Source organism: Panicum virgatum, chromosome 4N (assembly GCF_016808335.1).
Source record: "Panicum virgatum strain AP13 chromosome 4N, P.virgatum_v5, whole genome shotgun sequence".
NCBI lineage: Eukaryota > Viridiplantae > Streptophyta > Magnoliopsida > Poales > Poaceae > Panicum > Panicum virgatum.
Genome location: NC_053148.1, coordinates 47,815,045 through 47,842,505, shown reverse-complemented (window position 1 = coordinate 47,842,505; position 27,461 = coordinate 47,815,045). Strand labels below are relative to the sequence as shown.

Below are 27,461 nucleotides of genomic sequence, written 5' to 3'. Positions count from 1 at the left end.
TCACGTGTTCTTGGTTTCCAAGGAACCAAGTTGCTCACGTGAAATTTGTGGCATTAAACGATTGTGCACGGTGATTAGAAAGACTAGCATCAAATCCTGACCTTGTGGGTTTATATTTTGAAATTCTGTGCTGCAAGAACATCGTTTTTGGCATGTCAATCTCAGGAGAGGCATTTTGATCTTGAAACCCAACAAATACGAGAATTCCTTATTTTTGTAGATGGAAAATTATAGTAATTAAACTTAAGTAAATTAACAAGTTTGAGTTTGATCCCTATGCCTGACCACTAATTTTCAACAAACAACTATGCAAGTATTTAGAAGCGCACAAACTTCTGAAAGTAGCCCTGATGTGGCAAAAGCGTTGCTGGACAAAACATGAATGCAAAAGTCAAATTTGGCAATCTTGTTGTGGCAAATTGAAGTCAACGGGCGGACCACATGGACTCCTTGCACCACAAGGAAGCTCAAAAGAAGGGGGCTTTTCCAACTGAATATTATCCAAGCCACAGGAAAAGGTGCAATCAGGCTGATAGCTGCCAGCATATTGCAGTTACATGTTGCAACAGGCTGTTCCAAGCCCTCACGGTCAGCTCGTCGTCATTGATCGGCTCAGTAACTCTGTTGCTGTCCAGCTGACTGTTGATGCAACGGGCGGCCACACCATTCATCCACCAGCAGGCCGCATCAGCGAACACACGCCAGGATCAGCACATGACGCAAACACAGTAATGTAGGATAACATACCATGTCATCAACACAGCTCAACATGTCACAGAATAGTTAGAATATAACTTCGGCCATCGCACCTCAGAGTTCACCCAAAAAAAAAACACTTTATGGAAGGTATACTGCTATTGGGAATACATTAAGCATCACGATGGCCAGTGATGGACAAAAAACATGAGACATGGGCTTGGACCCAAGCACGATGAGGTGTTATCAACTAATATGGGCAGTTCTTTGGGAGGTTCCTGATCACATTGCTCTTCATACCAATCTTGGTTCGCATCGTCTCGACCCCAGTCCTGTTCATTGCCCGGAGAACCTTCAGCCTTACCATCTGCTCCTTAGACTGAACTGTTACCAGGCCCATGCTCTTGTAGCTGCAGGGAAAATAGAAATCACAAGTCCAGTGTCAAACCAAAGGTTTAGACATTTCATGAGTGAAATAACATGAGTCAACATTGAAACGGACGAGTGGACAGCACAAAGATTCGTACCTGGAAGCCAGTGAAAGTGCAAGAGCACGATCCGTCGCAACAGAAGGCCGTGGCTTCTGGCGGTAGTAGCGGATAAATTCCCTAGAACCAAGAGTTCTGACACGAGTTCCTTTCTCACTCTTGTTCGTTATTACTAGCTCAGACCCACCACTTCCCAGCTCAAAGTTGCTGTTAGCGTCATCAGCAGCAACCAACTGCTTGCCTTCCACATCAACATAACTGCAGTGAGTAAAATTGTTAGATGTGTCCAAACTTCAACGACCCACCAAAGCTAAGATTATTTTTATCTACAAAACTGTCTCAACCATAATTCATCTTTCTAAAAAACACAAACATTGCCCCATCATAAATGACCGAATAACAGTCTGCACTCACAAGATTATTATTTACTCCCTCCGTTCCAAATTATAGGTCATTTTGACTTTTCTAGGTACATAGTTATTGCTATGCACCTAGATATACGCTATATCTGCATACATAGCAAAAACTATGAACCTAGAAAAGCCAAAACGACCAATAATTTTGGAACAAAGGGAGTACCAATGAATGATGAATCATTCTAAGCAATTTTATTTTATGGAATATCAGGGTGTCATAACTCAACAGCACAAACCAGGTGGTCTAATAGCATAACATGACCAGGTAGTAATAGTAGCATAACATGACCACATAGTAATAATATAGCATGATTGAGTTTCTAAAATTTGCAAAACACATCCACCAACCCAATATGCTTTTGAAGTGTAGCTTACTAAAACCCTTCCATAGAGCAGTTCAATGCGACTTCCAAATGAATATTGTACAAAACAAGCCCATTCCCTAAGTAAATCGCTAAGGGATAGACAACTGCTCAATTACCAAATTGAAACCCTTTTCATTGAGAAATCCTTTCATGCTGTCACAGAAACAGGAACAAACAATGACATATAAACAAAAAGAATTAGTAACATAGAGCTAAGCTTAATAAAAACCTGCTGCTGTAATCATAGAAATCCTCAAGGTCAGCATCTTCATCATCTCCACCATCCCCATACTGCAATTTGCAGTGACCCTTTGCATCCATGTGTTTCCTGACAGCCTCTAGACTTAGGAAGGGCTGGCATCTGTCATTGCAGTAGAGGCAGATAAAATCACGCTTCACCTGCAGGTAGGATAACCAATTCAACCTAAAGATCAAAACTGCATGTTTGCACACATGAACCATCAGATGTTACAGATGAACTCTACCTTCAGTCCAACATAAGTAAGAAGACCACTGGGATCCTTCAAGTATTCACTGTCCGGTATGAAAAAACCATGCTTCTTGTGCATATGGACCATGCAGTCTTCTATTGTGTCATGCTTGAGATCACACATGAAACACAACGAGATATCCAACTCTTCAAGATCATCCATATCATCATCAGATTTGGATGACTGCTCATCTACTTGCATGTTTGAAGTAGACTCATCAGCCAACTCCATTTCATTTGGGTCAACTTCAACCCACTCTTCCTCCTCATCTTCATCTTCATCCTCATCTACTGCAGATGGAGCTCTACGTGGAACTCGCTCAGGAAGTGGCTTGACTATAGTAATTCCAGCAATTGAGGCATTGGGCTCCTGAGAGGCTCTCAGAAGATGTGATCGCGAGTTAAGATGCTGTGCATGAGCTTTGGAGCTCCTGTACTCCTTGCCACAGAGAGCACAGCTGTATAGCATAGGGGCGCTTGCAGGCTTGTTCCCCTCCGCTAAAGCAGCTTGTCTAGCCAAAAACAGAGCTTCGGTCACACCAGGAACTCCAGCCACCTGAAGCCATTTAACATATCAAGACAAAGCAGAGCACAACAGGAATTTCCAACTGAAGGAAGCAACAAAGTACTAATAGCATAAAAAAAGGGCAAACATAAGTTAACCAGTTATCCACAAGTAATCTCCATAATACCAGGTGAGACAATTGCCTATATAGGATCGTTATCCTATCCAAGTCCATAAAAATATCAAAATATCTTGAATTTCTATCTTCTAACAAATTCTCATGGATGAGCTGGAACTCTAAAACATCTAGAAGGAACAAAATTCAAATACTACCAATCCACAGTGATATTTCTGTCTCAAATTATTCATACAAGCGACACACATCCATAAAAATCTAATAAAAAACTCAGGTTCAGATGTTGGGGGTCAAGCATTCCAAGGCCTTAGTCGTAAACCCAAAATTCCGATACCGGAGCAAAGCTTTGGCTCAGGACCGCTACGGTTGATTCCCGTTCTCGCCCCTAAAGCACCCAAGACATCATGTCGCCTACAGAAAGGCACTGCCCGCCGCATGAACCGATGAACCCTAATCCCTAGAACCCGCTCGCAGGAGACGGACAGCTGCGGCGAAGGGCTATCATACCTTGCGCTTGAGGTTGTAGCGGTGCCACTCGGAGCGGTAGTGGAGCCTTTGCTGCTCCTCGTCGTCGAACCCCGCGTTGCACGCGTTGCAGGTCACCGTCGGCATCCTCGCGCCGCTCTCTCTTTCTCTTCCCTCGCTTCCGGATTCGGCTTGCCTCGTCGGGCACGGGCGGGGAAGGGCCTCGCTTCGCTTCTTCTCCTTCCGGTGCCGCTTCGCCTTCTTCGCGGCGGCGGCGCGGTGGTGAAGAGTGGTGGGAGAAGTGGCGGCGGGGCGGGGAAGAGGGGGAGGAGAGAAGTAAGGCGAGGGCGAGGCGGCCGCGTTTGTTGCTGACGTCGGCGCTTGGGTCAGTCAGGAGTCAGGAGGCCTCCACCCGTCCACCGCCTTTCGGGGTTGGGCCTGGCCTACAGACTATAGGCCTCGGCATATATATATATATATATTTACGGAATAATGGGCTAAGGCCCAACCCTAATGCCGAGTTTTCTAATTTTTATATTATTTATTTTCTGATTTTTCAAAAATATATATCTAATTTTTTTTTTGCAGATCTGGCCTCCTGTCGTCAATTCAACTGGCGGTAGGAGCTTACCGCCGGACGAACCGGCGGTAGGAGGCACTGTAGCAATTCTATCGCCGGTTCATCCGGCGGAATTTTTCAGACCTGGGCAGCTCATTTTTTAAAAATCATAACTAATTTATATGAACTCGGATGGAGATAAACTTTATATGAGAATTATAGATCTCGATGAGATATACAACTTTGTAGTTGAAACTTTTTTCATTTGGAGCCATCTTAGTGCTCAAATAATCGATAAATGCTCCAGATCTCAAATTTAATTTTGAATTTGATGCTTTTGACAATTATTTGAGCACCAAGATGGCTCCAAATGAAAAAAATTTGAACTACAAAGTTGTATATCTCATCGAGATCTATAATTTTTATATAAAGTTTATCTCCATATGAGTTTATATAAATTAATTATGAATTTTTGAAGGTGTGCTACCCAGTGTTCATACCAAATTTAAATTTTAGATCTGAAATTTGCATTGATTATTTGAGCACCAAAATGGCTCCAAATAAAAAAAGTTGTAGTTCTCGTCGAGATCTATAATTTTCATATAAAGTTTATCTTCATCCGAGTTCATATAAATTAGTTATGTTTTTCTGAAAATGAGTTGCTCAGGTCTAAAAAAATTCCGCCGGATGAACCGGCGATAGCATCGCTACAGTACCCCCTACCGGCGGTTTATCTGGCGGTAAGCTCCTACCGCCAGTTGAACTGGCGACAGAGAGTCAGATCTGCAAAAAAAATTTGAGGTATATATTTTTGAAAAATCAGAAAATAAATAATATAAAAAATAAAAAAATTCCCCTAATGCCACTTGCCGCCGGCTCCCGGAAAAATAAAACTCCACACTGCCCAGACTATAGTAGCAGATGCTTTCCATTTGAATCCCGTAGTCATGAGGGTCTGAGGTGCATCAGCAAAGGCACTTCCATAAAAGATGTCCCCTAAATCTGAAACCAGTAACGAAATTTCTAACTACCACACGAGTAATTTCCTCTTTGCATTTTACTGTTTCGATGTGTGAATTTTAGAGCCCGGTCCATCAACGTGCATGAGTCCGGCCGTGGTGACAGGAGCGTTGCTATTTCGTGGGGATGAGTGCTCCACTGTTTTTTTTTTGTTATCACTCGATGTTTCTAATGGATGGCTGGTATTGTTTTGTAATTGTTGAGTTAGGCTCATGTCTACTTTCTCCTCTTGCAGTCACTGCTTGTGGATGTATTGTAGTAATTGTTTTTCTTGATGCATACAGCACGGGACACCAGTTGATTCTGAACACACAATCGGGTTTCGACGGGCCAAGATCAGGTACTATCTACGATTGAGTAGCTGCCGTTGTTTCATTTTTTTTTGCCACTTTTTGGTTGATTCTGGATTGGTTTTCACTCACCTTTTCCTAGTCTTAATTTTGATTAAAATAGATTGGATCTTACTTGTTTTATCCCTCGATTTTCCTCTGCTATACGTGGCATGATTGGATTGGTTTAAAAAATCGATTGAAACTCAAATAAAAAATCACTAGAGTGATACGTAGTCACTCCCAGCAAAAGAACAGAGGATTAAATGAGCAAGGTAGATTTTACCAACTTACAAACATCTAGACCCGATAGGACAGGCATTTGCTGCAGGGCTCAATGAGCTTCAGGTTAACAGTCGAGGGCACATTCCCCTCCACGTACCGCGCGATAGCCAAGCGAGCTCTTTGGACTTCAACGAGAACCTCCTCAGACACATGCTTGCATATGATCGACTTGCCTATCATTCTTTCATGGCCACGGCTGGTGTCTAACGTGAGGTACTCTAGGGCTGGAGCATTCCCAAGAATATGATTTGTAAGCTCAACCATACTCTTTGCAGAGCAAAAACCTGTGATCAACACATTTTTTAGGTTGTCATGTCTCTGTTGTGGAAGGCGCCTTGGATGCAACAAGCTATAATCAGGATATTCAAGAATTGAATCATGCCTGATAGCTAGAAATTCTATCTGCATAGGATCAGTCAATGATTAATTATTTTTCAACGCAATAAAAAATTCAGTGAATATAGACATAAAAGTGTGAGTACATGTGTAGCATGGCAATAGGTACGATGTGCCTTATCACACAATTAGTGCTAAATATAGTTAATCAAAAGAACAAAAAGGATCCAATGTACTCTTCATCTTAGTAAAAAATTACTATGTCAAGTTTATTTTTTAGGATAAGTTCCCAAGGACAACTATTATTTTGCTGTTGATAGCTTCGAGAGGATAATGGCTTACACGTAAGATGAAGGTTTCCAAAGAAGGTGAACCATCAAGAAAAGAGGCTAGAGAACAAAAATCATAGTCTTGTGATTGATTTGGTTGGAGAAGCACTATCTCCAGGTACTTGAGATGTGTGAACTTTCCAAGCACCATGGGCGTATTGACAATCTGAAAAAAAATGAGCATAAAAGATTAATTGGGCATCAAAGGTATAGGAATTAGATAGATAGTTCCGGCATTTTGAAGCAAAGTGCAAAAGATTAGTATGCAAAAGCAGACACTAACCTCATAACGGGATGTCAGAAAAAGAGTTTGCAAGTTTGGTGCAACGGACGGAAGCTTGGCACTGGCGCAATATAGCATGTTAGACTCACCAGAATTCATCTGTATGTGCCTCAGTCTCAACGGATATCCAAGTGAGAGATGGATTGGGTGTCCTGTATAACAGAACAGAGAAAGATTTGGCGCATCGCTTTCAATCAACTCAAGCATAACACATTCTTGCACCTGTAGGAAATTAAGCTGTAACAGCACAGAAGGTATCTTCAAACAAACTATATCACTGCACTCAAAAAGGTTCAATTGCTCCAAGGCCAAAGATTTGGACAGAAAGCCACATAGTTCCTCCCCGGTAATGTGGACATAACTCAAACACACGCACTTCAAGTGCAGGATGGAAAGCACAGTTACTTGGGGAAAAGGAGTGCATTGAGCTTCCTCTCTCGCTAGATAATAGTGAACATGGAAATTTGTACTCAATCTTGTTCTGCCAGGGCATTCGCAATGCCTGACGCAGCAAAAAGGAACCGGGTTGCAGCTATACTAATCTACACGGCGTGGAACATTTGGAATGAGCGGAATAGGCGCATCTTTCAGGGAGTCGTTCAGGCACCGCAAAGAATTCTGGGGCTCATCAAGGAGGAGATGGCGCTCCGGCAGCAGGCTTGTGAGCTTCGGGTGAATAATGTAGTTTCATAATGATTTCCGTTTCTAAGAGTATGAGTCATTTAGTTATTTATGTAATCACAACCTGTATGAACTTTGTACTTCTTCTCCTTCTTATATGATCTGGCAGCGCTCCTGCCTTAAGTTCAAAAAAAAAAAGGGCATTCGCAATTCAAATTCTTCAATACCAGGTGTGATAGCAACTTGAAGCCAACGGCCAACATAGCTAGGATGCACATTGGCACAAGGGTAGGTAAGAAGCCTAAATATTTTCACCCCAATGCCAGAGTGATTTTGCATAATGTGGTCAACTCTAGTGATAAAATCTGTTGTTATTTCATCTATTTTATGATCATCATCATTTATGCCAAGTGTTTCTATGTCAAATATGAGATTGGGAAAGGATCCCCAAGAATGGAGAAATCCCCAGGACACACTAGCAGCACAGGCAGCATCTCTCATTGGCATGAGAGCATGTATGTGATAAAGTAAATCCTGCACAAGAAGCATGGGGTTAGAAATCAACATAAATGGAATAATTCCCATATTCTCGAATAATAACATCAAAACACAATCGCAGTCAAGATAAGGAATTTCATCACTATTTCGTACCTCTGGGAGTGTCAGTTCTGATCCTCTCCTTTCGGCATCTTGAACGCCATCTCCTTTTTGGCAGGTCGAGTTTTTTTACTTCTGGTGCTGTGGTGGTCGATCCGTCATCTGCAATCCAACCGAGTTAGGCCATGACAGCGAACAGAGAATGGCCAAAAGAATTCTCTTCAAAAAGAATGCCAACATAAGACCAAGATCTCTATAGCGCAAAGAATGAACCAGGAGACATACCCAATGTATGCCCTTGCAGCCGCCGGCAATTCAAACAGATCGGCGCTCCCTCCCTCTCTCTCTCTCTCTCAGCGCGCGTCCCGCCCCCTAGGGGGACCCCCCCGCGCCCATCGGACCCCGGGGGTGCGCTCTCCCCGCGGGGGTGCCATCCCGGGCAGCATTTGGCGTCCCCATCGCGCTCCGCCCGGCGTCCGTCGCCGCCGCCCGCCGCCTCTTCAACACCGGGGGCGCGCGGTTCCGCCGCGACGACGACGACGACTACGAGGAGTCCAGCGGCGACGAGGACGTCTTCTGCGACCGCCGCCGCTGCCGCCGCGTGCGCGACTTCTCCGGCCCCTAGTTCTTCTCCGCAGGTACGCGCCGCGCCGCCCGTGAAGGTGTGGGCGGACCAGGACGCCCTGGTGATCGCGGGGGAGGACACCGGCGACGACGACGAGGAGGGCCCGGCGCGGTACGGCGGCTGCATCGCGCTATCCTGGGACGCGTTCAAGATGGACCGGATCAAGGCGGAGATGAAGGACGGGGTGCTCAAGGTCAACCTGCCCAAGATCAAGGTCGAGGACCGCAAGGACGTGTTCCAGGTCAAGGTCGAGTAGGGGAGGGCGATGGAATCCGATCGGACGATCGGTCCAGGTCTCGTAGTTCAGTTGTAGCAGTGCTCAAGAACCAGTAGTAGCCGTGTTCGCCTTTCAGTTCATCCTGTTTTGGTTCATGATGGTGATGACGACGACTCCTGATGATCTTGCTATGAACTTCTCATGAGTAATGGCGTAATGACATCTAATCTGTATTCATGTGCTTGTGTTCTTGTGAATCCTTGCATTGCCCATCGTTTGAGAATGTCCTCGTGAAATCTGAACTTGATATTGGTTCAGACATGCAGCAGTTGCAGCTTGGAGTGAAACGCCAGTTGGTCTGATGCCGCCCTGTTTACATTTCTCTGTTCATCCTGTTGAGCTTCTTGAATGGTTGCTTGGTTAATTCTAAACGTGTTGACTGTGATGACTGATCATCTTGAAGAGAAATGACAAGTGTAAGCTTTGCTCCTTGTTGGACTACAGTTTATTTCACTTTTCTCCAAATACATAGTTCTTTCTTAATACAATAGCACTTTACTACAAACAGAACATAAAGACCACATTCGAAGTTCCTTTGGAAACTAAGCTAGAACTATCATTTTTCTAAGAAGTGGAGAAGCTCTGAAAAACTGTTGACTGTAAAAACTGTAGTCCAATCCCACACTGAAAAACTGGGCTACTGCATCTCTGCTCGGGCAATTGACAGAAGATTATATGACATATTATTGTATCTTCAGTGAGTTTCCTAGTTACATTCAACTACAAATACTTGCACAGGAATTGCAGCCGGAAAAAGGAATGTACGGGTAGTTGCTCTTGCAGTGTACGGGTAGTTGCTTAGATGCTGACAAGAGAATCATCGCTGTCTGGAGACCCTGGTTGACACATGCAGTCGGGAAGAGGATTCTCATAAAACGCCTCTTCTGACCGAAACCTGTCTTTGCCCTTTGTTCCCGAGACGGGACCTTTTCGTTTCCGTGGAGAGCCTTGTCTGAAGAGCCAAACAAGATCAAAGATAAAACAACAAGCACAGGTAATTGTCTTTTAGTACTCATATTATGTTCATCAATCGTTTATTTTGATACCTTTTCCGATGCATGTCTAGTATCCTTTCGGATAGCTTCTTACCTTCCTTCAGTAAACCACTGTTAACTTTGTCAAACAATCGAACTAATGATTTCCTGAACCAGAGAAAGAAAATAATGTGATTTTGAAGGGAACGGTAAGACAATTTCACCGAAATTGATAAATTAACTGATTGATACTATTGTATCAATCACTTTGTTGTAGTGGTCGATGCCAGCCTGATTGACTTGGCCGGTACCATCTGAAGCAACAAGAATAATTCAAGGCCAAAATGAGTATAACAATAGTAACTGACGGCAAGTGAACATGTTCAGATGGAAGAAGCTGAAATATATCAATGGACCCTTGCTATATCTATGGAGCATTGCTATTCTGGTTTGAAGCCACATACTTGGCAAAATCCTCGACCAGGCAATCGAAAACCGGTAAGCATCCATTCTCATGTTTTCCATGAGCTGTACATCCTCCTGAAAAACAGAAGTCCAAAACCATCATAAAAATAATTGGCACATGACATATATTGCATATATGCCACTCTTGAAGAGAACTGCTAACCTTAAAACGGTGGTACTGATCAACGGCAACATCGGCGTTGCTAAAGTCGGAAATCTTGCCTACAAATTGAAGAAAAGAAAAACGCTGAAACTTCTGCATTCAGGTTCTGAAACTTCTGCATTGACCACTAGAAAAAAGTTGCAGATACTGTTGGATATTAAATGTCAATGTGCATCTGGATTCAGATAATTATTACACTCGATATTACGTTTTTCCAATTACAAGTGAACTGTCTTTTATGCATCTGAAAACACACAATTTAGAACAAGTTTACGCCAAATCTATATGCCTGGTTCTGATGCAAAGAGTAATCTGATAAAGAAATTGCAAAGAGTAATCTGATGCAACTAGCAAGCACACAAAATTCAGTAAAACCTGGCTTCAATCTTGGGTCTGACAAAACAAAATCCAGCCGTTTCAGCAAGCTACGAACTTCATGTCGACGGCACGGACTACGTATCGGTAGCATGTGGCTATTTGATTTTGTTTTGGATGGATTTTGATTCTACGCGACGGAACAAGGGGGAAATAGTAATGGAGTTGTTCTCATGCCTTCTCTGGATCTGTCCCTGAACAGCAAACAACTATGCGAACAACACTGAACATCTTTGGCGTCGCGCAAAGATGTAGCGGTAAGGTGCAGGGCAAAGGCTGGAGCTTACCGGGGTTGAGTTCGGCGACGCAGAGGTCCTGGAGGTAGTCCGGGTCGCCGGCGAGCGCGGACGGCGCAGCGGCTCGACGGGGAGACGGACGAGCGGTGCTGGACAGGGAGGCAGACGATGGTGGCTGGACGGGGAGGCAGACGGAGGAGATCCGGGGAGGCGATGGAGGGCGGCGCAGCCTGGACGGAAGGCGGAGGGGCGGGCGGGTGGTGCAGCTCGGGAGGCGGCGGAGGAGTCGAATCGGGAGGCGCAGGGAAGCGCCGCCCGGACTCGGGAGGTGGGGAGCGCCGTCCCGGGGGAAAACGGGGGGGGATCAGGTCGGGCTCGCCCCGCGGGTGGGCTTCCAAAGGCCGGGGAATCATGAGCCGGGTCAGATTTCCGCGTGGGGCGCCTGCCCGGGGAAAAGGCCGGGATGGTGGGCTTCCAAACTAGCCCTAAGACCGTCCATAGTGGAGGGAGCAAATGAAAGAGCAAATACACTGTTTGACACTGTAGATGTACTGTTTGGCACTGTAGACAAAGAGGGCGTGGGAAATGAGGAGGGAGCAAATTTGCTCTTGCTCCCTCCGCTGTGGTCAGCCTAATAGGGCGGGCAGGCTATCTCTGCCGAGTAGGGATGAAAACCGTAACCGAAAATCTCGTTTACCGGGGCTGTTTTCGAGGTTTTACCGCTGTTTCAAAGAAAACGGAAATGAACGGAAATGATAACGGTAACCAAAGAAACGGAAACGATAACGGTAAAAAAATACGGAAACGATAACGAAAATGATTTTACCTCTTTCCGATCGTTTCCGCGTTTTATCGTATTTCCCCGGTAATTTCCGCTGGTATTTTACCGGAAAACCTTCCTGTCCGACAGGTACTCCCATTCTCCCAATCTCCCATCGAGCTCCCAAGGCCCAGCTCGGCCCATCTCCACTCTAGTCAAATAAATACTTTAACCATCCGTCACCCCATCCCAGAAGGCCAGAACCCTAGTCGACCACAGTCGGCGACTCCTCGATCCTCGTCTCCTCGAGACCTTGACGCTTCGACTTCGCCGCCAGCCCGCCGCCTACCTTGGCCTTGGCCAAGCGCCTCGTCTACCACCAGCTTCAGACTCCAGCAAATCGGCATCGATGGCGCCTACGACAACACGACACCGAGGACTAACGACGGAGGAATCGCCGCCGTCGCCACCGTCAACCCGCCGCCGATTGATGGAACCACCCCCGCCGCCGACATCCGTGGCTCCAACAACCCGGCGGACAGCCGAATCTCCAGCAGCACCGTTCAGTGCGAGTGGTAAGCACTAAGCACTAAGCACTAAGCACTAAGCAGGGGACCATGGTCCACTGGTCTCTTGAATCTTAGCTCAGCTCTGTGTGCGCCACCGCGGCCTTCAGCTCGGCCAGCACCCCGTGGTGCGCCGCGGCCGCGTCCACCATCTGCCACAGCTGCGCGTCCGCCGCCGGCGCCGGTGCCGCGGCGTGCTCCTCCGCCTCCAGCGCTGCGTAGGACAGTAACAGACGTACATGCGTGCATGAGAGTGTAGACGTTGCATGGGTGTACTGCTTTGAGGCATTTCTTAATTAGTAAATCACGTGGACAACCTCCAGGTTTGTGTGAGCTGTAGTGCGATTTAGTTATTTATTACTTCAACACATTGACATGAGATGGTCTCTTGTCGTTTAGTGTTTAAAGTACAGTACGTTACTCCTCTTGTATTATATCCTATAATATTCAGAGTGATTACTATTTCACTTTTCACCTGTTATTTCTATATATTCCTTGTCATTTATCAGGCTATTTGTTTCCACTTAAATGAATCAATACTCATTAGCTAAATATTCCATTTCTCATTTCAGCGGAGAGCCAGACTGATCTGGCCGCCTCTTCAGGAACACCTAGAGCACCTGCAGCTTCATTGGACGTAGCATTAGTGCCAAGTCCTGCAACAGGCGGAAGTGGCACACAGGATGCTGGTGTCATCAATATTGAAGATGGAGGTGGGAGCGGTGACGATGAACCTGCCGAGAAGAAGCAAAAGAAGTGTACATCAGGTGTTTGGGAGTACTTTGACAAGTACTGGGTGACAGTGGAGGTAAATGGCAAGAAGGAGCAGCAGCACTGGGCAAAATGTAAATTCCAAGGCTGTAAAAACAAGACCAGCAAAGGTAGATGTGAGAGCAGGTTTGGAACAATAGGTTTTTGGACTCATCTAAGGTATTATCACAGTATTGTTAAAGGCCAGCAGCAAATAAAAACAGAAAATGATGATAAAAATGGTGTAACTATTGTTAAACCTTTCAAATATGATCAAGAAGAAAGTCTGAAGAAATTTTACATGGCCATGATTGTGCATGAGTACCCCTTCAATATGGCTGAGCATGAATTTTTTCAAGATTGGGTTAAATCCTTGCGGCCACATTATCCTCTTAAGTCTCGTGTCACTGTGAGGAAAGAAGTAAGGGATCTCTGTATGCTAGATAAGGAAAATATGTATGAATACTTCAAAACTATTAACTGCCGTTTTAGTGCGACTATGGATATGTGGACTTCTAATCAGAACAAGGGATATATGTGTATCACCCTCCACTGGGTTGATGATGATTGGAAAATTCAGAAGTGAATTGCTAATTTTCTCCATGTGCAAGGACGCCATACCGGTGAGAAGCTATCAGATACTTTCACTTCATGTCTTTTGAAATGGTATGTTGAAAAAAAATGTTTTCTCTCACTTTGGATAATGCTGCTGCAAATGAAGTTGCTGTTAAGGATGTGATTGTAGAACTCAAGAAGCATAGTCCTTTAGTCTGTGATGGCCAATTTTTTCACGTGAGGTGTGCCAACCACATCCTTAATCTTTCTGCTAGAGATGGTATGCGTGTGATTCAGTCAACAACTAAAAACATTAGAGCATTCATAGTAGCTGTGAAGGGATCTACTGTGCAGTGGGAGGAGTTTCTAAAGTGTGCTACTGAGTGTGGTTTGGACACAAACTCTGGGCTGTCACTTGATGTTTCCACAAGGTGGAATTCAACCTATTTGATGTTGAAGGATGCTATATATTATAGGCTGGCTTTCGACAGGCTCACGTCATATGAACGCAAAAGGTACGAGCATATTTCACCTTCAGCTGAGGAGTGGAAGAATGCAGAAACTTTACTTCCATTCTTGAGAAAGTTTTATGACCTCACTGCAATATTATCTGGTATTTCATACCCAACTGCAAACTTGTTCTTTAGAGGATTTTGTGAAATTAAGCTCATGCTCAATGAATGGTGTTCTAGTACAGACCCCACCATTAGTGAAATGGCCAATGCTATGATTGTTAAGTTTGACAAGTACTGGAAGAAGTCCAATGTCGCTCTCGCTGTGGCGAATGTTCTTGATCCTAGGTTCAAGAGGAGAATTGTTGAATTTTACTTGAGAAAGCTATACAGTAAGTCCTATCAAGTTGAGCTTGACAAATTCAATGTTGTTCTTAAGAAGATGTATCACTTTTATGCTGCTGCTACTCCTTCCTCGTGTGATGCTCCTGCTCCTGCGGCTTCAATGGATGCAAATCAGATCGTGGACAGCATAGATACTGAGCTAGATAGCTTCCTATTTGATAATGCAACACATGGTGATGGCCCTGAGGAATCAAGTGAATTAACAAGATACTTGGCTGAACCAACCATTAAGGTTAGTAAAGCCAATCAGCATACATTTGACATCTTAGCATGGTGGAAAAATCAAAAGGATGAATATCCTATTCTCTCCCAACTTGCCCGTGATGTGTTGGCCATGCAAGCATCAACTGTTGCTTCTGAATCCGCATTTAGTGCTGGTGGTCGTGTCGTTGATCCATATCGTAGTCGTCTTGATCCTGAGATGGTAGAGGCTTTGGTTTGCACAAGAGATTGGATACTTGCTGATAAAAAAGGTAAAAACATTAAAAAAAAATATTGTATTGTATTGGTATTGCTTTGTTCGTTCCAATTGCCATTTTGTATAGTTTACCAATGGAGCTGTTGTTATTTTTTGTAGGTACAAGGAAGGTTTCTTCAATTGTTTCTGATCTTGAGGTCCGCGAGAATATGAAGATTCAACCTGAACTTGAGGTATGAAAAAAACTATGAAAAGTAAATTGACCGGTCATAAGTAGGTGTTACCACTATTTTATTGTTTGTAATATATTACCATTGCACTACAAGATTTTTGACTTGAATAATATATCCTCCGTGTAGGAGGAGGTCATGGAAATGGAGATGGAGGTGCCTGCTGATGATAATGACATGCCTGCTGTTCATCTGTAGCAAGCTAGATGTCTAAAGCTTCAGATGGCCAAATTTGCACTATTTTGTTTCTTTGTCAAATGCGTCAAACTTTGATATGTCATATGTGCATGTGTGTGTAGCAGCAGCAGCACTGCACTAGCACTACTATGTCACTTTTGAACCCTGTCGTGTGTTTTGTTTAATGGCTAAGGTTGAACTTGACCTGCTGTAGTGCTATAATATTCTATTACTTATGTTGACGTGTCGCCATGTTGATGTGATAAACTGATAATATTTTCCGTATGATCTTGTCTTATTGAACCTATGTATTGTCATGTCTAACCGTTTTTTAACCTATAAATTATCGATTTTCGACCGATATCGATCTATTCTCAATCGGATAGTTTCGTTTCCGAAGTTCCCGTATTATCGGCACCGTATTCGTTTCCGTCAATACTGTTATCAATATCATTTCCGAGAAAAAATGTGAAACTGAAAACAATTGAGGCTTCTTCCAATCGTTTCCGACCGTTTTCATCCATACTACCGAGTACGAGTCGCCGTCGGTGAAGAGTACCCACTGTCCGATTCCTTTCCTCCCCGGAACCGGTGGGCGGAGGCGGCTGCTCGTGATGCGTCTCGCGTCTCGGCCTCTTGCTCGAGCTGACGTCGTTGTCACCCCGTTCGGCTTGCTGGAAATCGGCAGGCTGGGCTGATCTGGCTAAAGCCCCGCCATTCGGCAGCTCCAGTCCAGCCGAACAGCGGGTCTGAACCTGCAGCCGAACAGCTGGTCTGAACCTGCAGCCTCAGCCTCCTTCATTCCCTCTCTGCTCTAGCACAGTGCTACTTTCATCTAAAATTTGACTTATCTGCGCTGGCTGAAAGCTGTCTGGCTGGTTCAGCTGGCTGGGTCAGCCGCAGCATGAGCCCAGCCGAAACCAGCCAGCCGAACAGGCGCTCTGCGGGGTTCTACCGCGGTAGGTGTGGGCCGCAGTCGGTCGCTTCCCCTTCGCTGGCTCGTTGCCGTCCCCGTACGTGCCGGCGTGCCACGTCTGTGAGCCGCAAAGCTACCTCACTGACAAGCGGCCCCAGGTTGGAGCTCGGGTCCCACGCCGCCACCTATGCATACACCGTGACAGCTGTCCAACTTGGACCATTTTACCCCCACCCGGCGGCACCCGCTCGCCGCGGCGGCGAATCCAATTCCTTTTTTCTTTTCCCGCTCAAACAACCGCAACCCCGCTCGATCAAATCCCCTCCTCGTCGTCATCGTCCCCACCGAAGCCGCAGTAACGCACCCGCGCCGACCCGAGCGCGATGGCCGCCGCGGCTTCCTCCTACTTCGCCGGCCCGGCCATCATGCCGTCGCAGCGCGCCGTCGCGGCTCCCGACAACTCCGCCGCCGCCACCGCCGCCGCTCCTTCCCCGGCCAAGGTCCGTGACCCTCGTGACCCCGCTTTCCACCTCCCCCTCTCCGCCGAACCCTAACCCCATCCGCCTCTCCGTTCTCAGTCGCGGGACCCCCGCTTCTCCGGATGCGCGCCCGCCACCGTCCGCCACATCGCCCGCTCCTTCGCCGCCGCGGCCGCGGCCGCCGATGCTGCCGGCGGCGGCGACCCCGTCATCTCCATCGACGGCGTCGACGCCACCAACGTAAGCCCCCTCTAGCGTTGCATCCGTGTCGCTTCGGTTAGCTCCGCATTCCTCTGAAAAATCCCCAACTCGTGCGTTTAGGTTTGGGTTCTGGGGAGAGTGGTGAGCTTGGTGAACATGGAGGCTGGCGTGCAATTCACGCTCGACGACGGCACTGGGAAGATCGCCCTGGTGCGGTGGTGAGTTGCGATTAGTGTTCCATGTTTTTTTTTCTTTTTGTGGATGCAGTGCTGATCCTATACTGTATATGTGACAACTTTTCTTGGAACGCAGGATCACTGACCAGATGGATGTTAACGAGGTGGCTTTTGTCCAGTATGTCAATGTGATGTTGATAGGCTCTGAGATGTGTTCAGTTTTAGTATTAGCTTTCTAGAAGTCATTTGATATTTTTGGCATTTAGCTTTTTGCTATTGGGAAACTGATTTGATACAGTTATTATTTACCTGGCTGGTGTGTATGAAGGAATGGAGTGTACCTCAAGGTTCAAGTCACTCTCGTAGGGTTTAAAGCTAAGCAGCAGGGTTTTGCACGCTCTATCAGGTAAAGGATCTAAGTTTCTTTGGTATTTATGGTCTTTTCCCCTCTGTTTCTGTATGCATTAAGTTTTGATTATATTTATAATTCAGGTGGAGTGCTTGTCTTGTTTGCAAAGTTTTAATATAATTTGTTGCTGTAAGATGGAGCTTCAATGTTCATAGAGCGTGTTGGGGCTGTTTACTTTGTCTAAAAAATTATTGTTCCAAAGTTTTGTACTTCTGTCTGTGAACAAAGCTTGAATGCTGTTTGTACGGTAAACATTTTATTACCTTTTCAGTGAGATAAGGTCTATCATTTGAATGGAATGCTAGCCTTGTTATTAGGATATTCTGATCAGAAACAGAGGGGAGAATTGCAAACAATCATTCTTTTGAGGAAGATGTAGGGGCAAGTGAATATAATTCTTTATAGGCTTTGCCTCACTTGTCTCTTTTATTGTGGTCCACCACCGGTCCACCGCATACCTTTTAATTTGGTTGAGACCATGGCCTTGCTCATACTAATTATTTCTGGGCTGTAACCAGTTATCTTGCATATGATTGTTATTTGTTATTATTGGATGAAACTGACATTAGAACTTAGAAGGTCCCATGTGATTTCATTTATTACTTGTCTGGAAAACAAGCTCTATCTTGTCATTATTTTTGTTCCTGTATTTCTCAGTTTGTCTAGTGTATTCACACTCTTCTTTGTGCTTGCATTTGGCTGGGGTTGACTTGAAGCTGTGCTGGTTACATTTCGTAGTGAATGATAAGCACTGTTAAAGTGTTGATAATATCTCCACAGTTTGCACTAAAGAACTGTATTGTAATTACATTCCTTGTGCACCTTCTTCCTTTGGTTTGATCTTCTGAAGCCTAGTGGCAGCTGAAATATCATCCAAGATGGAATTTGGATTTATTAATATTCTCTATGCATTCTTATTACATTCACAGTGCAGAATGTGACGAGCAACTGATCTGTAGAAATCTAGCTTATTATTGTAGTGTTTGTTTATGAATACTTGAGGAAACCAAATTATTTCTTGCGATGTCTAGTCTGTAAGGATTAATACTTGTTTCAGCTGCTTACAACTAGTACTTAAATCTTTGTAATGTGTTTTACAGGCCTGTTACCAATTTCACTGAAATTGTGCTGCATTTCATTGAATGTATGCATGTGCATTTGGAAAATGTCCGGCCAAAGGTAATTAGAGCAAATGACTCAATTTTTTGACAGTTCTATTTTGATAATCTGAGAAAGCACAAACTGTTATTTCCTTTCCATCTGTAGATGCAAGGTCAACTCCCTCACGCTGTTCAAACAAATGCATCTACTCATGAGATGCAAGGACAAGTCCCTCACACAGTTCAAACAAATACACCTGCTTGTACACCTTTTTCTGGTGGAGTAAGAGAGCATCAAGTTCATTTTTCTTCTGAAGTAAACCAAGGGCGATTTCATCCGTCAGTTCAAACAAACACATCTACTCATGTACCCTTTTCTGGTGGAGTGAGAGACCATCAAATTCATTTTACTCCTCGATCAAACCAAGTAAGAAATCATTTCATTCTTTCACTTTTCGGAGTTCCTTGCTAAAGGAGAATAGCTGAATCTATGAGTTAAATCATGTTAGGGATCTGAATCTGATTGTGTTGATTTGATCCTGATCTGCAAATTTACACTTGAGCATTATGGTATTATGAATTTAGTTTATTGCCTGTGGTGGAATTTTTCATCACTGTCTTTAATTTTATCCATCAATTTATATCCATAACCACCCTTTTGTTGGGTAACTATGTCTACCTCTTATGTGTAACTGATTGTTTAAGATAATTTTTATTGTTCAGTTTTCAGCTCACCCAGGTACTGGTGTACAGCTGAATGGTCTGCAGAGAAGGGTTATGGAAGTTATGCAACAACCAGATATACTGTAAGTTCTACTTCTTTGCTGAAAACTGTGAGTAAATGATAAAGATATTAAAAAGCTTCGAAATTGATTAGCCCTATGCCCCTAATCCCAATCAGTGGTTGCAAGTCAGTTCCAGCCTTACAAGTTACATCCTTAATGCTTGTTTGGTGCCCTGCATGTAGGAATCTTTTGGTGTGTTCCAAAAAGAAACTACCCTTTTCTTGTAAATATACATAAACTAATTAGATGTTCAAAGATTAGTAAAGAGAACATGGATTGGCATTGACTCATGAGAAAGAATAGAGCTGCATTCTTTTTTTTTTGAGCGAAAGGAGTAGCTGTGTAATGTTTCGTTTTTGACCAAAGAGCTCTTGGCCAGCTTTATTAAAGCTTAAAAGCAATGTGTTGATGTTATTACATCTTTTGAGATTTAAATGAATATGATGTTTTGCTGCTTTGGCTTTAGTAAATCTCCACTACTCTTGATATTGTAAAGTGATGCTGAGCTATGCTGTTAGTACAAGGTCTGGTTACATAAACAGCAAAAATAACCCTGAAATAACATGGAAAGGCTTTAATCATAATGCACATAAAAAGTGGTTTGGCGCCTACGTCTTGTGTTTTCATGCAAGCAATGTGTCGTGAAGTAAGCTGTAACTATATTATGGAGCCTCACAAAGAATCAAGTAATCTAATGGTTGCTTGATCCTTTTGTTTGAAGTCTTTTCTATAAATAACTTATGTGACTGTTTGAGCTGTTTCGAGTGATATTTGTCAAAGTTATAGTATGGTACTTGTTTGGGGGTCTTCTGACTTTTCAAGTATTAAGGCTTCTTTGATTTGTCTCCTACTTTTTACTTTTAGTCACAACAAAATTCCATGTTTTCCAAGTTTGCATTGGGCATATTATGTATTGGTATCTTGCCAGGCAGAAATCTCGTTTTGGGACAGGCTGGATATCTTACTGACTCTGTGATTTATTTTGTTTGTGTTGTCCTTCAACAGTTACATGACTTAATGCTGATTTGCCCAACTTAGATGCCTAGTATTTAAATACTGATTTCCATGCAAGTATTCTTGTTTTAGAGTTCTGAATTGACCATGCCTCCACTGTTACTCAGCGCACATGAAGATGGAGTACATGTTGATGAAGTGGCGAGGAGACTTGGAATGACAAGAGCGCAAATTCTGTATACCCCCCCCCCCCCAATATTTCAACACATGCATATGCGTAATGCTGAGTATTAATGTTATCTTTAAATCTGCAGGGTCACTGCTGTGCAGCTGGTTGACTTGGCCTGCCTTTATTCCACCATCGATGACTACCATTTCAGGTCTGTTGTAAATGGCTGATCGATCATCGATGCAATCATCTTCAAGACTAGTATAACAATATATGACATTCGTTCCAGTTTATAGGTACTGAACAGCATGCATGTAAATGCTTTGAGTATCCATGTCTAGCACACATTTTCATTTTGTACATATAGCACTCATGTGTTAGTTGCCAAGTAAATTACTCAGACATGCAGATCGATTGGAATGCTGACCATTAGCATGTGGGAGTTGCTGGATGGACCTGCTTAGTACTGTTTGCTTGTTGTTGTTTCTTAATTGAGTACTGAGATATACGGTGATATCTTCTCATCCATTTCTTTCCATGCTTATCTAGCCCCCCTTTTTATGCTTATGAGTTTTGAACTTATGATGAGATCTTACCCATTTTATTTTTAGTATGTTTACTCTGGAGATAAACTTGGTGTTCAGCATCCATTTCAGCCTCTCTTTTGGTTGGTAATTTTTTGCCTGGTGTTTGCAGTTGAACCTGCGTTTCAAATATAGTATTTCTGTCTTGCCCTATGCAAAGTGCCATGGGATCGAATAAGAAACAGTTAGAATGAATCAAAGAATAGGGGTTTGGTCTGAAAATTTCACTCTTCAAATTGTAAGGTCAACCATTTCAGTTGGTCTTACACTCATATGTTGAACACATTCTATTCCATTTAGGCCACTTTGTCAAAATAAGTCTTCATCTGCTCTGGACAATAATTGTGCACAATAGCTTCTTGAGTATGCTCACCTAAGCTAGGATTTTGAGAATCCATCTACTGATCAGAATTGTACACGTCCTAAAAAAGGATTCTTAATTTTCCTATCTAACCAATACCAGTTTGCTAATACACTACTAACCTTGGAACCTTCTACAGGTTATGCTAGATCCTTCTGCATTATATTTACTCTGAAGATGGCATATAATAGCTCTCCGTGAATTGAATATGAAGCATGCGTTGTGGGTGACGTCTTAAAACGCATCCTGCATTAGCTATACTGTACTTAACGTTCTGGTGCGGTTTGATGTTTGGGATATTTAATATACCATGTCCGATGTTTGTTCCTAAATCTCACTTGCATCAGCAAACAATATGTTTAGAGTTGTGCATGATATGATACATCGGCACCAGGTCCATACTGTGCTGTTGTCCAGGTCAATGTTTTTGGTTTTTTATCTTCTGATTGTCCAATGTTTTGTAGCTGTATACTCATGAACATGTTTCCTGCAACATGCATAGAACCCATGATATAGATGAAATAAGACATTATCTCAAATAGGCAATTACATGAGGGTGTCATTTTCCAGGCTCCCAGCACGTTTGGTTTCCTTGAACCTGCCAGCACATTTGGTTCCCTTGAACCCTGCCAGCACATTTTGTTTGATTGCCCCATAGTATTCCAAACCATTAAGACAATACAAGTAGTAGCCACCCGTACATGTTTCTGGAATTTTTTGTTGATAGAACACTAGCTTATATTCTAATGCCTGTTAATCAATTCAAGTCAAACATTTGTACATTCATCCATGTACCAGAATTATTGATCGGTAGTCCTTACCATAGACTTCCAAAATGAATGTCATAAATAAAGAACTTGCTGATATTGACATTATCTCAATACTATATTTGTTTTTTTTGTTGGCTTATTTTCGTCATGATGCATCAGCAAGGAAATTAGGCCATTAAAAAACTATTTTTTTGTTAATTGAGGTTGTAATCCAAACGGTTAAGCTGTATTTAAGGAAAAGCATGGTACCCTTGTTGAACAACACCTTTCATTCCTGTGCTGTGGGAACATTAGCTGCGGGTCTGGTGGACTGTCAACAGCAGTTAACCTCAGGCAGCCCATATGTAGCATTTTAGTTGGTGCAGCTGTGCAAGAGATGACCATGGGAATTTTTCGTCTTTAAATTGTTAATGAGATAGAGATGCCTAATTTGCTGACTCTTGGATGAGGTCATGCCGAAGTTCTTAGAAAATATGGATTTATTTTCGTTGACGCAGGTGCTCATCGGAAATGTTTGCTTGTGATTTCTCTGTCCCACGTCATTTCCAACTTGCAATGTTGTTTAGGCAGCGGAAACAATTCCAGTTTGGTTTGAACTTTGCCAACCATAAGTACTGAGCTGTTGTGCATACTGAGGACACGGTAGGTTTGACACTGTCATTTCCAGCATTGAACCCCCTCACTTGTCGTTTGCAAAGAAGCAAGGTCTTGTTTCTTTCCCAATAGGTCAGAATAGGTCAGACACTGCACGCTTGGATGTGCATTGGCCATGTGTTAGCCCTTGAGGCTGTTTGGCTGACTAAATGAATAGTCTTCGGCTGGTAGAATGAATAGTATTATGTGAGAGAAAATAAGTCGAGACAAGTCGAAATTTGGTCCTTGTCTGGGTTTGGGTACCTAAACCCCCTAATAAAACAGCGAAGATATTATTCCCTTCCGGACAGGCGGACACTGGTGAGTGGTGACACGTAAAAAGGGTCACGAAATCCTGCTCCCTTTCTCTCTTTTTTTTTGAAAAACTATCCTGCTCCCTTCCATCACCAGTCACACAGGATTCTTTTCTTGGCTCACTTCCTCCCAACTGAAAGCCACTGTACTCTGCCCTACTGTACTGTGCAACTACAGAACAAATCATTTGGCAGAACGTCCAAGCATGCAGGCCCCCCAAAAAAGGCTTCGAGATCGAGTGCCAACTCCACTATTCATGTTACTGTACTCGCACTACAATTGTACTAGAAGAACACGCACCGAATACTAATCTGCTCTAGAACCAATGTACACTCGATTGGGCCATTGTACGCGTGGAGACCTGAGTCCCGAGTACTCCATTCTAGCTAGCACCCCACCATGTAATCGTTTTCTAAACAAAACCCCTCTCTTCCCTGCCCTTCTTCAGAGGGAGTTGCTTGCCGAGCTCCAGACACCCTCGACTACTTCCATAGCCTTGGAAAGATGGGCATCAGCATTCAGCAGCTGCTACTCCCATAGGATCCTTGACCCTTCGCCTTTCCCCATGGCATCACACTATCGCAGGGGCAAGCGTCCAAGCCCTGAAGCGGAGCCCAGCTGCCCGGGCAATGCCTGGCGTGTCCTTGTGGCGCTGGCTGCGGGCACGTATCCCGGCTTTACCGGGCACAGCTCGACCTGTCCCAAACTGCCACCGTGCCACGGTCCTCGCCGCAGCCCCCAGCAGCCACGCCACCACTTGGCATTGGCAGCTAACCACCCGCCCGGTGTGGTCGGGGCAGCGGCGCACCCCCAACTGCCCACTAAATTAGTGTCACGCGCTCGGTCACCTTCGTCCAACTGTAACCCAACTGATGCTGCAACCTGACAAAGTGACAAGTCAGCCTGTCAGCGCCCGGCCGACGAAATCTCAGTTCGCCTCCGGCTATTTCGCCTCCGAGTTAAGACACTATCGTGCTCGCGATCGCCCGTATTAGCGCGATGCAAAGTACAGCCTTTTGATGTGTGCATGTGTGACGTGTGTGTGGATCATGTCACGATCAACGGACTGGTTGGTACTGTAGTACTTCCTTTTCGTATTCGTACACTGACGGTAGACGAAGATAACCTTTGTATGTACAAAGTGGGCCCACCCTACGTTTAGGACGGCTAACAAAAGAATCACATCAGAATTTGTTTAGGTTATGACGCATGCTAATTGCTCGTGGTCGATGAAGACGAAGAGGGGGACGGGGTGTTGAATTTCTCATCTTCGTCGTCCTCTTCATCCTCGTCGTCGTCAAAGCCGTCGAACCACCATGGCTCCTCATCGTGGGCCGCCGCCTCCGGCATCGCCCACCGGTCGTGCCGGATCTCGCCGCCTTCCAACAACTCCAGCACCTGCCACCATCAACGTTAATCCATAGACCACCTCATTACATTACCACTAATGGCACAACCGTTACAGGTAAATTAAGCAACGGAGGAGTGGTTTGTGGTGGGTCACTAGTAAGCTTCACGCACGGAGACATGTGCTTCGGGCGTCCTGCCACGGACGCTGGCCGTAAACTACGACCTAATTTACCTCGAAACGCTAACAAAAAAAAAACCTGCAAGTTGACGGTAATGTAGGCTGAAATCCAGCCTAAGCACAGTGCTTCGGAAGCAGACAAGCACTGTTTGCGTTGTTAAGGCGCATACGGTGACCTGCCACTTCAGATTGAGCTGACCCCACGCACCTCGGTCATGGACGGCCGCCACGTCGCCGGCGCCCGGACGCACAGCGACGCCACGAACGCGACCCTCCTCGCCTGCTCACCGTCGTAGTCGCCGCCGAGCCTCGGGTCCACCAGGGCGTCGACCTTGCCGTCGGCTAGCAGCGGCCGGGCCTGCACGGCGGCGCGCGAGAATTCACGAGCGGTTTTCTTTCAGTGATCACTGATCCGTAGCGTACTGGTTGGAAAAGCGGGCGTGGCAGGTAGCGACGTTTTGCTTACCCAGCTGAGGAGGCTCCGGTGGCCGCCGTCCACCGGCTTCCGGCCGGTCATGAGCTCCAGGAGGAAGACGCCGAATGCGAACACGTCCGTCTTCTCGTCGACGATGCCGTGCGTGTAGTACTCCGGCGCCAGGCACCTGATCAGCAAGAAACCACGCCGTCATTTCATCCCCATGGCCATTCGCCTTCGTTTCGTTCTTCGATTCGATCAAGAGCAAGTCAGGACTACCCGAAGGTGCCTTCGATGGGGGCGATCGCCCTGTGCGTCCACTCCGACGGCAGCCACTTGGCGAGCCCGAAATCAGAAATCTGCAACGTGAAGGTGAGGGCGATCAAAATCCAGTCACTTTTCTGACGATTTGGCTGCAGGATCACGAGCGGGGCCACGGCACGCACCTGTGGCTGGAGGTCGTCGGTGAGCAGGACGTTGGAGGCCTTGATGTCCCGGTGGATGATCCGCCTCTGGCAACCCTTGTGCAGGTACTCGAGCCCCCTCGCCGTGCCCACCGCAATGCCGCGCCGCGCCGCCCACCCCATCGCCGGCGACGCCTCGTCTGCCGATCATCATGCAAGAAACCGTCAGGCACCGGCGCATTCATTCACTCGCCAAATCGCTGCCGTTTCGACGAACGGCGGCGGCGGCTACTGTAATGTTGCGTGTACCGCACCGTGGAGGTTGGCGGCGACGGAGCCGCGGCGGGAGAACTCGAAGACGAGGTAGAGGTCGCGGTCGACGCAGCAGCCCAGGAGGGCGCACACGTTGGGGTGGCGCGCGTGCCCCACCGTGCCCAGCTCCGCCAGGAAGTCCCGCTCCCGCCGCTCGCACGCCGACGCCCCCATCAGGCGCTTCACCGCCACGGCGCGCCCGTCGGGGAGCTCGCCGCGGTACACCTCCGAGGACCCGCCGCGGCCCACCAGGTTGCCCTCGTGGAAGGCGCCGGTGGCGCGGTTGATCTCGTCGTAGGAGAAGCACCGCCACGCGGGTCTGTGCGGGGACTCCGGCGCTTCTTTACCAGCGTCGGCGGCGGGCTTGGCCGGTGATCGGTGGCCGCCGATGGAGAGGAGCAGCCTCTTGAAGCTGCCGCTGCTCCGCAGGTACAGCGGCTTCATCTCTCCTCTGGCCACGGCAATGCCGGAGATGTGGAGGGAAATGAGCACGCACGGCGATCAAAGCAGAGGAGCAGGAGGAGGGAGACGGGACGCGACGAAGTGGCGGAGGAGGAGGGAAATGGGAGCGGGCATTGATGGGCAGTAACGGCGAGGGGAGGGGTGGTGCGCTCGCGAGTGTCGCGGGGGAGGCCTGAGCGAGTGATGGCGACGGGCGTTTTGTGGACGGAGGCGGCGGTCCCGGCCCCGGCCCGGGGTGGGTTGGGCGCGGTGCTCGGTGGACCGGACTCGGACAGGACCCCGGCGGTTGCGCTACCAGCAGACGCAGCACCACCAGCAGAGCCAGACTGCCAGTGCCAGAGCTCAGCTCGAGCCTTCAGCACACCTCAGCCTGTCAGCTTGCTGAGCTGAGCTGAACGGAACCCGACACGGCGACACCTCATTTTCGAGCTCACCTAGGACACAGAGCTGTAAAAATTCATGCCGTGAAAATCACGGTCACTGCGAACTCGCCGCGCTGCGAGCGGAGCCTCGCTATCGCGTGCGCCCGGCGGCGTGCCGCGGCGGCGATCGGAGCGTCGAATCTCAAACTGGAAGCTTTGTCTGAATTTCAACCGTTCGCCATAACTCTGACTGGCGTGCGGCTGTACAACCCATTGACAAACACATGCGTTTCCGTGCAAGTTTTACTTCTTCTTTCTTGTGATTTTTTTTCTCAAGTGAAGTCCACGGATGCGTGCGGCCATGGAACAGGTTCAGAACTTCAGGTGGGTGTGAGTGTGACTGACTACTGGCTGGCCGGGGTGTGAGATGGGTGGGGCGGCGGCGGTTGCTTATAAACAAGGGAAGGAAGCGAAGCGAAGCGAGCGTTCTCTGCACGGGGGATCGAAGCCAAGGGCCTTTCTGCTGGCTTCTGCCACCGGTTCCACTGTGCAAAAGGCCAAAAGGGAGCTCCTCCCCGTGGCCTGCTGCCCTGCTGACACCGACGGCCGACGGTGCCGAGAGAACTCTCTCTTATCAGTGTCACGTCTCTAGAAATGGCGAAAACAAATCTGCGTTATTACAGCTACAGTGTCAAGCATGTCCATGCCATTGCCCGTAGCCTCGTATTTTTTTTATTCACGGTTGCCTCGTATTTTTTTTATTCACCGTTGCCTCGTA

General features: G+C 46.1%; 6 protein-coding genes and 1 long non-coding RNA gene across 9 annotated transcripts; 3 read left to right on the top strand and 4 right to left on the bottom strand.

Moving 5' to 3' along the window:
- Window positions 1–734: 734 nt before the first annotated feature.
- LOC120668600 (cytoplasmic 60S subunit biogenesis factor REI1 homolog 1-like) lies at window positions 735–3,956 on the bottom strand. Its single transcript, XM_039948343.1, has 5 exons — window positions 3,604–3,956; window positions 2,451–3,011; window positions 2,195–2,364; window positions 1,224–1,442; window positions 735–1,106 (listed from the first exon to the last, which is right to left on the bottom strand). Exons 1-5 carry the CDS (start codon window positions 3,706–3,708, stop codon window positions 947–949), a joined length of 1,215 nt encoding a protein of 404 aa, XP_039804277.1. The 5' UTR covers window positions 3,709–3,956; the 3' UTR covers window positions 735–946.
- A 1,668-nt stretch (window positions 3,957–5,624) lies between these two features.
- LOC120669485 lies at window positions 5,625–7,473 on the bottom strand. The gene is made up of 3 exons (XM_039949227.1): window positions 6,703–7,473; window positions 6,388–6,585; window positions 5,625–6,171 (listed from the first exon to the last, which is right to left on the bottom strand). The coding sequence occupies exons 1-3, from the start codon at window positions 6,907–6,909 to the stop codon at window positions 5,770–5,772; spliced, it is 807 nt and encodes a 268-aa protein (XP_039805161.1). The 5' UTR covers window positions 6,910–7,473; the 3' UTR covers window positions 5,625–5,769.
- LOC120669484 (26.2 kDa heat shock protein, mitochondrial-like) lies at window positions 7,201–8,801 on the top strand. The gene is made up of 3 exons (XM_039949226.1): window positions 7,201–7,363; window positions 8,364–8,491; window positions 8,559–8,801. The coding sequence occupies exons 1-3, from the start codon at window positions 7,201–7,203 to the stop codon at window positions 8,799–8,801; spliced, it is 534 nt and encodes a 177-aa protein (XP_039805160.1).
- A 443-nt stretch (window positions 8,802–9,244) lies between these two features.
- Window positions 9,245–11,414, bottom strand: LOC120668599. Its single transcript, XR_005672493.1, has 5 exons — window positions 11,087–11,414; window positions 10,425–10,483; window positions 10,261–10,336; window positions 9,869–10,110; window positions 9,245–9,774 (listed from the first exon to the last, which is right to left on the bottom strand). It is a non-coding gene; the product is annotated as an uncharacterized LOC120668599 (long non-coding RNA).
- Window positions 11,415–11,777: 363 nt separating this feature from the next.
- Window positions 11,778–15,633, top strand: LOC120669483. Its single transcript, XM_039949224.1, has 4 exons — window positions 11,778–11,796; window positions 12,049–12,370; window positions 14,143–14,181; window positions 15,301–15,633. The coding sequence occupies exons 1-4, from the start codon at window positions 11,778–11,780 to the stop codon at window positions 15,383–15,385; spliced, it is 465 nt and encodes a 154-aa protein (XP_039805158.1). The 3' UTR covers window positions 15,386–15,633.
- A 924-nt stretch (window positions 15,634–16,557) lies between these two features.
- Window positions 16,558–21,898, top strand: LOC120668598 (replication protein A 32 kDa subunit C-like). Of its 3 annotated transcripts, XM_039948341.1 has the most exons (11): window positions 16,561–16,764; window positions 16,843–16,983; window positions 17,065–17,162; window positions 17,257–17,298; window positions 17,449–17,526; window positions 18,630–18,708; window positions 18,796–19,056; window positions 19,353–19,435; window positions 20,536–20,604; window positions 20,683–20,748; window positions 21,622–21,898. In XM_039948341.1, exons 1-11 carry the CDS (start codon window positions 16,648–16,650, stop codon window positions 21,629–21,631), a joined length of 1,044 nt encoding a protein of 347 aa, XP_039804275.1. In that variant the 5' UTR covers window positions 16,561–16,647; the 3' UTR covers window positions 21,632–21,898. The 3 variants fall into 3 exon arrangements, with proteins under 3 accessions (XP_039804276.1, XP_039804275.1, XP_039804274.1); XM_039948342.1 differs by lacking the exon at window positions 21,622–21,898 and having other exon boundaries at window positions 16,558–16,764; window positions 19,383–19,435; window positions 20,683–21,073; XM_039948340.1 differs by lacking the exon at window positions 21,622–21,898 and having other exon boundaries at window positions 16,563–16,764; window positions 20,683–21,073.
- A 2,354-nt stretch (window positions 21,899–24,252) lies between these two features.
- Window positions 24,253–26,516, bottom strand: LOC120668705 (probable receptor-like serine/threonine-protein kinase At5g57670). The gene is made up of 6 exons (XM_039948457.1): window positions 25,862–26,516; window positions 25,590–25,747; window positions 25,423–25,502; window positions 25,195–25,330; window positions 24,937–25,086; window positions 24,253–24,598 (listed from the first exon to the last, which is right to left on the bottom strand). Exons 1-6 carry the CDS (start codon window positions 26,301–26,303, stop codon window positions 24,413–24,415), a joined length of 1,152 nt encoding a protein of 383 aa, XP_039804391.1. The 5' UTR covers window positions 26,304–26,516; the 3' UTR covers window positions 24,253–24,412.
- Window positions 26,517–27,461: the final 945 nt, after the last annotated feature.